Source organism: Micropterus salmoides, unplaced genomic scaffold, assembly GCF_014851395.1.
Source record: "Micropterus salmoides isolate LMB-PRFRI ecotype aquatic unplaced genomic scaffold, ASM1485139v1 Ms_hic_scaffold_18, whole genome shotgun sequence".
NCBI classification, from domain to species: domain Eukaryota; kingdom Metazoa; phylum Chordata; class Actinopteri; order Centrarchiformes; family Centrarchidae; genus Micropterus; species Micropterus salmoides.
In genome coordinates this window covers 17469514-17485750 of record NW_024040928.1, presented here as the reverse complement: position 1 = coordinate 17485750, position 16237 = coordinate 17469514, and the positions used below count along the sequence as shown (strand labels likewise).

At 40.8% G+C, this 16237-nt stretch overlaps 1 protein-coding gene across 1 annotated transcript in view; it reads left to right on the top strand.

Annotated features, from left to right (window-relative positions):
- foxo3b (forkhead box O3b) overlaps positions 1 to 16237 on the top strand; it is a 47146-nt gene that overhangs the window by 27242 nt on the left and 3667 nt on the right. The window contains exon 3 of the mRNA XM_038727152.1: positions 13968 to 15442. Within this exon, the coding sequence (XP_038583080.1) occupies positions 13968 to 15413 (1446 nt within the window). The 3' untranslated portion in view covers positions 15414 to 15442. The remainder of the gene's footprint in view (positions 1 to 13967; positions 15443 to 16237) is intronic.

Genomic DNA, 16237 nt, shown 5'->3' with positions numbered 1-16237 from the left:
GCATGCTGAGGGAAAGTCTGTGGCAAAGGTGTGTGTGTGTGTGTGTGTGTGTGTGTGTGTGTGTGTGTGTGTGTGTGTTTATTTTTAGTATACATTCAGCTTTAATCCGTAGCAAGATTTTACTGAATACACAAAAGAAAAAACTGAATAAACACTTGAACAGCAAAAAGAGAAAATTGTGGTTTCCAAATTTATGGGCACAGGACAGTAAGGCAGTTTGGGAGAAAGGCACAGTATGCTGCAGGACACATGCACGTTTCTGTAACATAACTTGAAGGACCGTTTTTTTTTTTTTCATTAACTGCCTAATGTGAACACCTCTACTGCAAAAGGGAGTTTTGCACACTGGGGACCCCACATGTCACTACGAGGTAATCCCACTCGTACTGACATGATGGTTGCTTCCCAACCTTTTTGTCTTGTGACCCATTGAAATGAAGCAAAGTTTAACTTTGTGACCTCTTGTCATAGTTTAGGGTTTAGTGTGGACATGAGTTGATAGAAGTTAACAAAAAAAGTGTTCAGTCAGGGCAACTTTCATCAAGAAAACTGATATTTGGGGGTAACTGGGGTATGGCTCTGTTCTGGGATCTCTCTGCCTTATGGTTTTCCACATAGGCATTTGGAGGACACCTCCCTGCCCAACCATGTGCAGAGAGAGCAGCAGCAAAGACCCCCCAGGGTACAGAACAGAGCAGGCATCAGTAACAACAGAAATTGCATTATGATTAATCAGACACAGCTTTGAAGGAGGAGCTGCGGTTGCAGCAGGTTAAAAGCTGCTTGCTGAGGAAGCAGCAAGGGTAGGCAGGCTAAATAAGTAAGGTTAAAAAAGGTGCCATGTATGGAAGTTGCCAATGAATGCTGGCAGAGGAGTCCGCTGGGGAGTCCGCTGATGTGGCTGGCTTTCAGGTAGGCTACTATCAGCTGATGTGCTGGGATTGTGGGCTGAGCTTGACTTTGTTGCCTGCCTGAACTAACGCTATGCTGGATTTTTCCTTTTCACACTGTTCCATTTCAAGAACTTTAAGTAGACCCCCAAAATTTGAAAGTATCCAGTATTTTACAAAAACTATAGGAGAAAAGACAGAAAAAAGTCCACATAAATTTGTGTTATATATATATATATATATATATATGATGGAAGTGTATCTTTTCTTATCTCTACCGCATTGATTTACAGTATCTCCTTGACTCCTTGAGGGGGATAGTTTGGAAACCAGGAATGTGAGGTGAACTTACCTAGATGTTGCGGTGAATTGAGACTTAAAATTTTATAGTGATAATATTAACTATATAGTGTATTTCAAAACAAAATTACAAAATGATTCACTATAAATAGAGATCAAAGGCCAAATAAAAATCAGTTAAGCAGACAGTTCTGATTGAAATGGGGAGATAACAGTCAGGAAGACAAAGATTTGTTATTTCCTGTGTGTGCAGAAGATTTACAGGCAGTCACTAGATACCAGAAATGAACTTGGGCTACTAAGAAAATCCACATTCTCATTTACAGAGGGATGATATACCTCACTCTGTTTTAGCTTTACTTTGTAATTTACGCTGATAGCTGTATTTCTATAGAAAAATCTGCGGGAGCACAGATCTTCCATAAATCTATTACATATTCACAGTGTAATCCATAACCTAATGAGTGTCCTCAGTTCACCGAAAAGCTTCCATTTTGTTCTGTGCAGAACCTAAGCTGGTCCTGTGGAAAAACAAGTCTGCACAGAGGGCAGAGTAGCGTTAAGGGAGGCAATAAACCGCAGTCAACCCCTCACCCAAGCTACGCACATAAAAACAGCATGTCGTCCTCCTCTCCCTCACTTCCTCACTGTCCCTCCACTCCTCAATCCCCTGGCCTTCTCTTCTTCTCCTGCTTTTTAAGTTTACAGTTTACAATTTTCCTCCACATAGAAACAGGACTGCTCTATAAAGCATTAGTGAATTTATGTGTTGGTTATGTTTTGGGCATCAGTTTGGCACATCAATAATACATCAGCTAGAGTACAGTACCTATGAGCCCATAGCTGTTGCTATGAAGGACATGCCAGTCAGGAAAAACAGGTTCCTGACCTCTGAATCACCACCCACATCTCCAGTATATTCAGCAATTAACATTGTTTTGGTGTTGAGCCCATTGATGTTTCCACCGATTGGAGACACAATTAACCAATCAGAGTAGCCAGGTACCAACATTGGTTTTATTCATGAAAAATGGTGACAAAGCGTATATGAGATCGACACAGCTGTGCAAGTTGTTGTAAGTCAACATACAGAAATAAAAACTCTGAAGTTGACGTATTCCTTTCATCAATGTGGAAAAGCTTCTTGATTTGATTCTCATGTTTCTTGTGAATCATATGCCTCCCTAAGGTTTTAGTGTGCATGTTCTTATATCATTAAGTTTTTATAATTGAACCTGAGTTCTTTCACCGCAAGAGCTCTGTGGTTTAACCAGTAGATTTTGAATGCCCATCCAAGCCACTGGAAGCACTTGAACTGCTGGTCACCTGACATTGTTTATGCAGAAAATGAATTTGACTTAGACTTTCAAAGCCTGAAAGCTAAAAATAAATCCCACTACTCTACTCCATTGCCCTTTAAAAAGGTCTGTGGGTTGAGGTGTAGATGATAGGCTCATTTCCCAAATGTATTCCTTGTCGCCCGTGCCATATCTTCCCACAGGAATAGTAACATTCCCCTTCCTGATAATTATGAATGATTCTGCCCTTCCCACACTTCTCCCTCCATTCCTCCACTCCTCATCGCTGCTCGTATCGCACAGAGATGTAATTAATCATGTAGACAACCTGCTAGTCTTAATACTAAGGGTGCCCTCTTTTTCTCTATCTCTCTGTCTTCCCCCTTTACTCTATATCTATTCTCCTTCAATGCCTCTCAATCGCTGTCTCTTACACATGCACTCATCGTTTGAAGGTCTAATTAATCACCTGTTCACACAGAAAAGCACTGTAATGCATACAAGTGGGATCATTTGGTGATTGGCCTGTCCTGTGTTTTTACCTTCTCTGTGTACTCGTGTGCTTCATGCACCACCACACCACTGCGCCTTCACTCTCAGTTTGTGTTTTTGTGTGTATGAGAGTGCGTCAGTCACCCACGCATTCATACGCCAGGATAAATACGATAATCGTCGCCAGCAGACTTGCCCTCCGGTCTCTCTCTATTTTTAGATGTCAGATGTTGAAATAGTTCAAGTTCTTAAAAAGGGCAGCCTGCGAGTCACCACGGCATAGTCATAAAGCTGGGGCCGAGGACCTGTCTACCCAACCCCACAGAGAAACCCAAACAACATTCATTGCACGCAGCAAATAAATTATTTTAAATCCCTCAGCAGTTTATCACCAAATGTATTAAGAGCATGTTCCCTCTGGTTGTCTTTATTGACTGGCAGATGGCTTACACTTCCCTTCAGTAATGCCTTGAGCGTATTCTTCATTTTTATAACAGATCGAGTTTTACATATTAGATTGACATTTTTCTGTTAAAGGATATATATATATATATATATATATATATATATATATATATATATATATATATATATATATATATATATATATATATATAGCTCATAAAAGCTCATTTATAGAAGTGTTAGTCTGGGCTGGCAAAAGAATAAAGTAGTGTAGTTTAATTAGTGTATATATTTGCCAGGTATTCAATTAGTTAGTTTGCTAAAAACACACAATCTATTTTGGTAATACAGTTTCTCAATTGACAGAAGACTCAGCCCAACTTTGTGTAAGCTTATCTGGATGTGCAGTATTTAGGTTTGGTATAGCTTTAATTGTTTAAAAAAAAAAACAGAAGTACACAAATATGAGAAAATTATTGTTGCGTTTAGACACATTCAGTTCTTTTCTTCGCTTCTGCTTTACTCTCTTGCGTGTCTGTTTCTCCTTCTGTCTGAATAAGTCGTCTTTGTTTTTGCTGAGATGTTTCGTGTGTGTGTGTGTGTGTGTGTGTGTGTGTGTGTGTGTGTGTCGTTCTTGGCAGGCACAGTTGCTCCGTAGCTTAAGGACGCTGTGTCCTGGAACTCGGGTTGATAAAGCCCAGCAGGGATGTCCTGTGTTGTCCCACAGCAAACTGTACATGTCCCGTACTGAGCTGTAATGAACAGTGTTTTTGTAAACGTATACTGACTGCATATGAACTTGTGTTTTTTGTACACTTGTTTTTTATGCTTTTTTCATGATCCAATTCATGAAAATACCTACTGATTGATTTCCCTGCTGCTTCTTGCTTTTCATATGCTTAATTCTCCTTACTGTGTGTGTGTGTGTGTGTGTGTGTGTGTGTGTGTGAGAGAGCATGCTTCATCTTCCACTGTGACCGTGAACCAATGCACCATAGGAACTAAGGTGACCCTTCAGCACTGATCAAAACACACTGACCCAATGGAGCCTTACTAGGGTAACGTGACTAACCATGTCTGTGCACTGGCCCGCACTGATTGGCTGTTTGAAGAGGGATGGGTTAGCCACCTCTCCCACCTCATTGGAGGAAATGTAAAGAGTAAACAAGTAGTTCCTTGAGCATGTGGTCTTACATAACACAGGACACTCTGGACTAGATGAAGGCAAGGAGGGAGAGAAAAGGGGGAGACAGTTGGTAAAGATAGGAAGAGAGAGAGAGGTTGATATTGCAGTAGTAAGGTCCCCATGATGACAAGAGCAGGTTTTCTGATTTAACAAGGTCACAACTCTTGAAAAGCAGTGTAAATGCAAGTTTGTGTGTATGTGTCCATTTTAACTGCAATTTAAATCTGTAAGAGGAACGTGATAATGCTGTTCGCACCATTATAATAGATTTGTCAGTCCCAGTAACGTATTATAGGTTGGATAGACCCTTTTCATGACAAAGTGTGAAAATCTAATTGATTCAACGTTTAAAGTGCGTTTCTTTGTGTGTGTGTATAAATATAAGCAGAATAAGGTGTAACAGGATTCCTCCTGCCAAGCTCCAGATTCCCGTACACACACACACACACACACACACACACACACACACACACATAAATAAAACTTAAAACACACACAAGCTGAGAGAGACACCCAGCCGCTGGCCGGGAAACGCGCATATGATTGAAGAGAATGGAATGTTCTGTCTGCAGTCCAGAGCTCAGGGCAGCTGGAACCTGGACTGTGTGTGTGTGTGTGTGTGTGTGTGTGTGTGTGTGACACTATATAAATAACCGTCCTCTCGCAAAAGGTCCACGTGACATAAATTTTGTTATCTGCCCAAGTCGATGAGGGTCTACACAGACCCTCTGAGCCACAAACGTAATGCCTGCACATGGGCTAGAAAATTAAAATGCATGTTTTGTGCGCTGTTCCCCATCCTTGGTCCTTGTTTGCGTTCTCCAAAGAAAGATCACTCCAGGGCAAGACAAGCATTATTTTAACCACAGCCCATTGTCAATCCTTCTTCTTAAATGGTAACTAATATTGCACAAGTTGTCCGTTCGACCCAGCAGCAGCCACTGTTGACATTAGACTCAGATTAGTGCTGGTTTACATAATGGCTGATAGAGTGTGGTTATGTTTGGCCAGGGCTCACACATACATATACACTGTGTCAGTGGGTGGTTAAGTACACCAGAGGTGTGAGGCTCAGGTCACAGAGTTGGTCCAATCACAGCAGTGGTAGAGGGGTTGCAGGGCGCGACTAACATGTATGAGGTGAGAGCTTCAACCTCAAATAATAATAATAATGATAATAATTATTTTATTTATAGAGCACTTTTCAAAAACAAGTTACAAAGTGCTTTAACAAGTGCAAAGGCAATAAAACACATACAAACAAATACACAATAAAAGCAAGAAAACACTTAAGAGACTAAAATAAATGCTAAAAGTAAAAAATAAAAGATGTGTGTGTGTGTGTGTGTGTGTGTGTGTGTGTGTGTACAGTTGAGTTCAGATATGTGCTGTAGCTAGGTGATGAAATACACTTGCAATACCATGCAGACCCTCCCTTTTCTGTACCGCCTGCCTACGCAAACCAATTTCACTCCACCAATCACAACTGCTGGAGCTAGGACAGCTACAACCAATTAGAAAGCACTCTTAGAATCCTTTAGACCAATCAGAGGAACCTGCTTTCTCACTAACCGCACAAGTCCGGGGTATTCATTTCTATACATTTACAACATTTATGGTAATAAATGCATCTAATTCCCCCACAGTAGGCTTAAAATCTCCTTAAAATACCTCCCTAAAATATTCAGTGAACACACTCCGTCTATGCTCAGATTTACATAAATGCAAATATATGAATTCCCACCTACACACCTTCAAAAATCTGCATAATGAGTGAAAGGAGAGGGAGATTCCTAGTGTGGTTGCTGACAGTGATTAATTGTTCCCACATGTTGCTGACAGACAAAAAGGCCTCTGTGTTCCTGAGCTCTGGCTGCAGCTGGTGTGTGAGCGCGTACACACACACACGCACACACGCACACACACACGCACACAGCTGGGGCCTGTCTCACGAAGTGAGTTTTCAGCTTTGTCAGGTTATCTTTGACTTAGTTTGCTTCGAAAATGTAACACCCAGTGAACCTGGATAACCGGTCTCATGAACAGTTGACTCTGTTGACCCAGCATTTTGTAGACCAGTTTTCCAAACCACTTAAGGTGGAGTTAATAACATTCAACCAATCACATAAAACAGTAAGATTCAGAAAATGATCATAAAAATTGACATTGAACAAGAATCAACTGACGCTACTATCAATCTACTACTAGTCTGCTCTAAAGGGGTGTAGTAGCACAACAGTAGCCTATACAGTAAGTAAGTTAGAATATCTAAACAGGATAAACACTTTCATTATTTCTGCTGCAGAGTGGATTACTAGAGGAAAACAGCAGATTCTGAAAATGTGTAAGTAAATGCTTAATATAATACAATGGTGTTTCCTAGGGTTTGGAGTGATTAAACAAAACTGAACTAGTCTATTGCTTGGATAACCCATGAAAAATATTATATTTGAATACATTTTACTTATGGTTAAAAACTACAGTCAACTAGCTACCAGATATTAGTTATAAATTATTTTTATATACATATAATGTTTTTATATACAGTAGGATAACATGTTTTAATGGTGATCTACTTTGGTTAAAGGAATAGTTCAATATATTTGCTTTTTTGAGATCTGATCAGAAGATCAATACCACTCTCATGTCTGTATACTAAATATAAAGCTACAGTTAGCATGGGGTTAGCTTAGCATAGCACAAAAGCTGGAAACAGGTGGCAACAAATAGTTTTGCTCTGTCTGAAGGTAACGAAATCCACTTACCAGCACCTCTTAAGCTCACAAATTAACACTATCTAATTATATTTCATATTTTGTGCAAAAAATATTTCATGGCCTGAATCGGTGACTTATGGTGCTTTCAGACCAAACGAGAATTTAATCCTTGAGACATCCTCGCATGAGTACATTCACTGCAAGTGTTCACACACAATGCGAGAAGGCGATTAGAACCCACGAAAATTCGCTCGAGTTGGAAATTTTCTACTCACGCAAGGGCCTTCGCAGCACCGCCCGACAAGAAATCACGGCTCTACACGTCTTTGCATTGAATTTGTATGTAAACTCACCGCCCGGATCACTCACTTCGCTTTTGGTCTGAAAGCACAGTTACTTGAGTCTTGTTGTTACCGTGAGGTTTTCTGGCAACCAGTTTACCACTATTTCCAAGCTAAGCTGACCGGCTGCTGGCTATAGCTTCATATTTAACTGAAAGATATGAAAGTGGTTCCAACTTATTATTCAACTCTTGGCAGGAAACCAAATATGCATATTTCCCAAAATGTAGAGCAATTCATTCAAAGTAAAGACTTTGGTAGCGAAAAATGGCCAGGGTTGAATCTAAATTTAGTCTTTTTGTCTTTTGTTGTTAGGCAGATAAATTCAGATCTCTGAGATAAACACTCAAATTTGAGAGCAGGAGGTGGAGGGTACAAAACAGACAAATGGTGGAAAAAATTAGGTAGTGAGAGAAAGAGAAATCAAAAAAATCCCTAAAATTAACCAGGCAGTGTCAACTGTGTCATTATCCTTTGGAGAGTTTTTGCTGCAAGCTGTGGTACTGTATGTGACAGTGTATGTGTGCTATTTAGCTCTTGTGGCTGCGTAGTAGGAATTATGAATCAGAGCTGCTATCTCAGTGAGCTGTTTTTTATTAATGGATTTTAGTAATACCCCAGAGGAGCTGTACAGTAGTAAGCAAATCGTATCCCACTCAAACAGCGAGGTGCCATGAACACACAGAAATCCATAGAGTTCATAGAGTCTGCAAATAACTTAAAATAATTATGTTTATTGTGTCACACGTATTTACTTCTTCACACTTACTTCACAACGGTAACATTTTGAAATATAAACACAAGAAATATTCAAAACAAGAGCTGCATTAACGCTGTATTAATTTCAGCTATTACATCTAATTTAGTTGTGAAGGTGAGTTGCAGATACAGGGGTGGAGACGGGTTAATGATGGCTTTTAAATTTAAGATACAGGACCTTGTGTATTATGAAAATGTTCTTAATATTTTGTATACACAGAGGTTTTGGAGACTAAGGAAAGCTATTATCACTTATGTGTAATTTAAGAGTAGTTTAATGAATTCCTGGGCAATAAGTAAATAATATGATTGGTTGTGTCATTAAATACAGTAAGAATCTTGGCATTCAAAAATGAGATGTTGTGGTCTGCAGGAGAGACTGAATGTCTACATGAAATGTGGAACAAAGAAAATTTCAAAGCACTAAAATCATAAAACAGCATATTTTCCACTTACAGAACCACAAATGTATCAGCCATGCAGATAGTTTTATTTGCCAAGATCTCGAGGCTTCTGCTCCATCCCAATAAATCTGAAAAATGACATTTGAAAAATCTTTTCAGAAAATATATCTTGGGAATCATTGAATTACCCAGAACAACAACACATTACATTGCCTACACTAAACAAACATCAGGCTGACATCTTAGACAATCCACTAACAGCAATAGAATATGAAAACGCTCTTAAAGAAATGTCAAATAATAAAGCCCCTGCACTGGACGGTTTCCCCATTGAGTTCTACAAACACTTTTAGCTAACACTTTCACCTTTATTCATTAGAATGGCAGATGAGATAAAAACATCACAATAAATTCCACAACATATGAATACAGCATATTCTAACTCGGTGTGATGGAGCAGCAATAAAAGGAAACAGGACATCTGTAGCCGAAGCACGGACAGAAAGAAAGAGGGTGAGAAGATGATGATTGTAAGATGCAAGAAAGAATAATGTGCCTGTTATGTATCAGATATATTGTGTGCCGTACATAGTAGTAGTACATCCTCCCAACAAGACCCAACTCTTTGCACAGGCTCTTTCGTTAATCAACACATCTCTCACCGTCACTATTTGCAAACTTTATCGAACCATTAGCCGCAACAGTACGTCAAAATATCAGCATTAATGGTATTACAACAAATAACCTAATACACAAAATTAGCCTTTATGCAGATAACATTAACTCTGCAAAACCCAAACAAATCACTCAAGGAAGTTATGAATATCATCAACATCTACTCCCTTTCCGACTACTCAATAAACTGGAAAAAAATTAACTATTCTACCCAGGGATGTACTGGGACTGAAATTCAACCCGGGATTTTGAGACGGAGAGGCCTTTTATGCGAGCGCCCTTTTGGGGGCGGGCATAAATATTTTTTGCAGTTATTTTAATACATATTAGTGTTTTTGTTGTATACAGTGAAGCAGATTATGCTGAAGACCTTCAAGAAACTTCAGAATGACATCTGCCTCCTCTCTGTTTGTATAAGGAAGGCAGCTCTGCACTGAACAAGACTAGGTCGGGCAAGCCTGAGTCAGTCTTAAATATACTCAAAAACTACAATACATTCCCATAAAATAGAGCAGTGTTTATCACCCTGGGTCATCATCACCTTGTCCCTGTGCATCACCTCCACAGCTAATATACATAAAGAAATAGAGAGATTCCTTTGGCACATTTATCTGCCTCTTATGCCAACATTTTTTCTTCTTAATTCTTAAGATTGCTCCCGAACGCCACAATGGCCAGTCCGCCCCTGATTCCACCTATTCTCAATGACTCCAGTCCAATCCACTGTTAAATGGTTTAACACAGTAGACTCATTTGTAACAAAATTCTATTAAAAAAATAAAAAGCCGAGAATTAAACTGACTACATTACAAACACCGGAAACTCAGGGGGGCCTAGAGGCCCCTAACTTCCAGCACTACTACCTAGCCAGTCAGCTACAATATAAATGGGGAAAAGATCTCAACTTCAACACTAATAATAAATTCTGGACGCAAATATGCAAGAACATCTTTAGCATGTCAAAAAACATTAAAACAAGACTGATTCAGTACAAAGTCATTTACAGAATATATTACTCAACACAAGATGCATATAATGGGACTTATATACCAGACGAATCTGACATCTGCATTCACTGTACTCTTAACACAACTGACCGTTACTTCCATGCACTCTGGCTCTGCACACCAGTAAAACACTTCTGGAAAGAAATAACCTCTAAACTAGCAAAGTTCCTTGGATACAACATCCCCCTATCCCCATTACTGTGTTTACTAGGAGATTCAAGTACACTTGACACATCACAAAAACAGCTCAATATTCCACAGTGGTTGAATCTTTTAACAGAACATGTAACACTGCAACAAAGCTCAGCCATTCAAAAAAATCAATCTCAACAATTCAATGAAACATATTCAAAACTTCTTACATCACTCAACCTGCCGCTGACTTAAAGTAAATAAGTACATTTCAACAAACAACAATGTACATTCCCATACTTTTGTATCTTCCATTTATTTTCTCTCTGGTAGCAATAATCCTCTGTGCCATCACTATCACTTCTATTATTATTATTATTATTATTATTATTATTATTATTATTATTATTATCAATGTCAATCAGTTTCTTGAAAATGTCATCCTTCTTTAATCATTTTTGATTGATTTTGTTTATCTCAATCATCCATAATATTGACTTGTTTCTAGTAACACTCCCACAAGTATCATTAACAACTCAAATTTTATTATGCCCAAAGTTTCTTTCTCTCACCCACAAGTACAGATAACCTGTTTCCTTCACCCTAAGGTCTTCTGTCATTTTCCATATCTTTCTTATTACGTCCCTACCTCCTTAATTGGTAACCTCCTAATAGATTTAGGTTTACTTTTTTGTTTTATTTCCTTTATAATGTCCTTCCTGCAAAAAAAAGAATAAACTGACAATAAGAGCTTGAAAAAAAAATTACCCAGACCAACAGGGATAATCAGTACAGGGTTTGTAAGAATATGGGAGGATGTACTACTACTATGTACGGCACACACTATATCTGATACATAACAGGCACATTATTTTACTTTCTTGCATCTTACAATCATCATCTTCTCACCCTCTTTCTCTCTGTCCGTGCTTCGGCTGCAGATGTCCTGTTAACTTTTATTGCTGCTCCATCACACTGAGTTAGAAAAATCTCACCTGACATTTAAAGGATACAAGCAGTGGCACGAAAAAGAGAAACATTAACCAAGTGGCTACGTTTGGAGGAGGGGGTGGGGAGGTGCAGAGAGAAAGATGGTGTAGGATGAAGCAAGGGAGAAGGATTGATGAAGTGTCAGGTGCTGGCAGGTAAATGTTTACAGCAGCAGGAGAAGGAAACTCACATTCCATTCATTCTCCTCTCATTCATCCCCCCCAAATTTCTTTCCTTTACAAAGTCTGTCTTCTGCCATTATTTACATCTCCCTGTCAGCTGGAAACATTTAGCGCGTGCGTGCGTGCGTGCGTGCGTGCGTGCCTGTGTTTGTAAAATGTTCTGTAATAAACCAGCATTGCGTCATGCCTCGAGAGATGCTGGCAGAGGATAAACACTGGTCTCCCTGGTATCTCTTCTCATCTTACCTCATTGCACAGAATACACACACATGCACACTTGGGAAATGTGCATTCACACATAGGCCATTCATGAATAAAAGCAACTTTTTCCAGATTCTCTAATGCACAGCAGTGGGCCCAAAAAAGCACACAGTCCTGCAGAAACAACTTTTGCACTTAAAATTGCAAAACGCCCAAGAGCGTGTAAATACAAAAATGGACATTTCCACGTACCTACCACACATGCTCAAATACACACATACAGCCCAGGGTCATAGGTTCAGTCTGGCCCTAGAGATCAAACTTTCTTTGCCAGCGTAGCATTCAGAACTGTAACTTAAGCCTGCTCTTTCTCCTCTCTGAACTGCCTTTGACCAGAAAAACAATCCAGACCAAATTGTCTGTAAACTGTTGCCCAGGACAGACGGGACTGCTTCATGGAAAACAATATAGTGATTCCCACAAAAACTCAAAAATGAAGGCCCTCGCCGTTTGAAACCCAGAAATCTGTTCTGTTTTAGAGAATAAAAATATACATGAGTAAACCAGGAGGGGGAAATCTGTGCATGTTGTGGATGGCGGTTGGGTTGTTTATATGGGAGGATATAGCATAGCCCTGTTGTCCCTCGGGGCCCATAAGAGCTATGTGTTTGTGAAACAACAGAAACTACAGCAGAGGAAGGTGTATGGAAAGGGAAAGAGACTGAGGCAAAATAATGAATTCAACAAGGCCGTCAGTAGGTTGTGGGGCACAAAAAGAGGAGGGGGGGGGAGAAGAAGAAAGTGTAAAAAGTGTAAAAAGAGACAAAAGTCAAGTCAAAAAAGTCATAACTTTATATACTATTATCCAAAAGAGAATCATTTCCTATATATATATATATTATAGTTATGTCCTATTACTTTGAGTTAACTTCAGCATGCTTGCATGGTCACAGTTACAATGTTTACATGCTGATGTTTAGCAGATATAACCATGTCCACCATCTTAGTGTAGAATGTTGGCATGCTAACATTTGCTAATTAGTACTAAACACAAAGTACAGTTGAGGTTGATGGTTTTGGTCATTAGTATTGGACAATTTGACATTTTGGCTTGATGGTGGCGTTAGAGGAAAAGTCTGGGAATCATGAGTTAACATTTCAGGGAAATAAATTCAGATGTTGCTGAGTTATATTAGTCTGGACCACAGTGATGGACTAGCCGACCCAGCAAGGCTAAAAGTGTGTGTACAAGTGCTACAACATGTACAATAAGAAAGAATGTCTGATAAGATGGTAAATGTATATGTAAACAAAGACAGCACTGAGGCAATAAGTGATTCAACAGGGGCGTTATATCACAGTTTGAGCCTTTTAATGTTCATACATCTGTGTTGTGAATAAAACTCTTGATCATTAGCAGGGGCTGTCATGTGCACCAGTTTCCCCACAATGAGCCTCTGGGGCTCGCACAAGGAAGGAGTTCAGAGTAGATCAATATACACCAGCTGAGACTCGCACACAGGCACGCACAAATACACATAATCTGACACAGAATGCGCTCCTTATGCAACACAGGGGCTCTTTGTATGTGTCATTCATAATCGAGGAGATGCTTGATTATAGACCAGTCTCTCTTTTATACCCACAACACAAAAGCTACAGTGGGAACAATGCGGACATCAGCGCTGAGTGCTGCTGCACGTTAATGTGTTCCTGCCTATATTTAGTGGAACAAGTGAAACAATAGGATTTTTGCCTTGTTTGTGTGTCTAGTCATCAAGAGCAACTGTTTACATTGCTGCAGAATCAGTAGAAGTGGGTGGTTTATGAATCAGTGTTGTTGGACTTAATGAGAGGTATTCATTGAGTGTTGAAAAGACAGAATACAACAAATCAATATTGATGACAGTCATTGTTTGGGTAGTTTTTTCAAAAGGATTTTACACGCATCACTCAACTCAGTTTTTTTTTTCTCCTTTGTGTTACAGAACTCCATTCGGCACAACCTTTCCCTCCACAGCCGTTTCATCCGTGTCCAGAACGAGGGAACAGGCAAGAGTTCTTGGTGGATGATCAACCCAGAGGGAGGGAAGGGTGGAAAAGCTCCCCGCCGCCGTGCAGTCTCCATGGATAACAGCAACAAGTACACCAAGTCCGCCCGTGGGCGTGCTGCTAAGAAGAAGGCTGCCCTGCAGGCTGCAGCAGCTGCAGCTGGCGAGGGCGGCGGAGACAGTCCTTCAGGTCTCTCCAAGTGGCCTGGAAGCCCAACGTCACGCAGCAGCGAGGAGCTGGACGCCTGGACAGACTTCCGCTCGCGCACTAATTCCAACGCCAGCACAGTGAGCGGTCGCCTGTCACCCATTTTGGCCAACCCTGAGCTGGACGAGGTGCCCGATGATGAGCCTCCTCTTTCACCTATGCTCTACTCCAGCCCTGGCAGAGCGCTGTCTCCTGGCAACGCCACAACAACAGGGAAGTCTGTACCCACTGAGCTGCCCCGCCTGGCAGACCTGGCAGGTACGATGAACCTGAATGACGGACTCACAGATGACCTGATGGATGAGTTGCTGGAAAACATCAACCTGGTGTCAACCGTTACAGGACAGGTCGCTCTAAATGGTTCCTCAGGGTTCAATTTTGGGTCCAAACCCAATGGGCTAGGCTCACCTTCCTCCACCTCCTCTCCCTCCACCAACTCTTCTTCTAATGGTGGAGGTAATGGTTTCAGTAACTCCATCTTTGGCCCACACACAACGGGGTCCTCTCTGCGTCCGTCCCCCATGCAGACAATCCAGGAGAACAAGCAGACCTCCTTTTCCAGCATCAGCCTGTCTCGCTTTGGCAGTCAGACACTACAAGACCTGCTCAACTCTGACAGCCACAGCCATAGTGATGTCATGATGACCCAGTCTGACCCACTGATGTCACAGGCCAGTGCCGCCGCCATCATTTCCCAGAATTCTCGCCGTGGCCTCATGCTCCGTAATGATCCCGTAATGACCTTTGGGACCACTGGAGGACTTCAGGGCAGCCAAGGGGAGATGCTGCAAAGTAACAACCACAACCAGAGCTCCCTGAGGTCTTTAAACGGAGGTCTGAACCTAGCCAACGAGGCGAACGCTCTGGCTAATGCCAAGCAGCAGCTCCTGCTCTCACCCTTGGGAGGAAATGGTTCCACTTCCATGCAGATCGACACCTCGATCTTCCTAAATGGCACAGTTAGCAGCGGAGGGATCTGCCAGGACCGTTTCCCCACAGATCTGGACCTGGACATGTTCAACAGCAGCCTAGAATGTGATATGGACTCCATCATCAGGAACGAGCTGATGGACGCAGATGGTCTGGACTTTAACTTTGACTCTCTGGCCAATATGAACGGAGTCAGCAACTTCACAAACACCAAGCAGACCTCTCAAAGCTGGGTGCCCGGCTGAGAGGGTCAGTCCGGGAAGGAGCAGAGCAGGTGTGTATGTTTGAGGGTTGTGTGCACAGGCTGTGAGCATACTTAGATGTAGGTATTAGAGGTGCACTGAGCCAGGCTTTTCTCGCCAATACCCAATACTGAACACCTAACCTCAGGGTACAGCCGGTGCCAAGAACAGATCTACTTTTCTAAATGTAATGTCTATAAAGGTCTCTGTAGAACTGAATAAGATATGTGTTAGCTAACATGAAAGTGTTACTACTGATCACTTCTTAACTATACGTTCATATACCATCATGCTTTCTAGGCTTGTAAAAAAAATTGTATGAAGGATTTTTTTTATGCTGTAGTTACTGGTGTTGTAAATATATACAGACCTGTAAAAATAAAAAAGTTGAGCTGCAGCTGCAATTATAAACCATAATCAGTTAGTGCTGCCCTCCTTGTCCTGTGACTCCACAAGGAAAAGGTTCTCTCAGCATAATTACAGGCTTCTGCATCTCTTCACTAACCCACTTCACCTGTGTATTACTTGTTACTTTACGTTACGTTTTTCCCAAACCGACTGACAAATGACCTGCTAAACAAGGTAGCTTCACCAGTAGTTTTTCCTAACTCCAGTTGCTAAATGTTTGTTTGATGTAACATCAGTCCTCATTTCCTGCGACATTCTCATTTATCAAGATTTGTTAAACATGTAAAGTTTCATCTGAAAAAGCTAAATAAAAGTTTTGTGTTTGTAAATCTTTTAAAACATTGCCCTGTTGTTGAAACTTACCATGCCTTGCAAGCCGCAATAGTTACTGTCAACACTTCCCGTTTCACAGTGAAGGC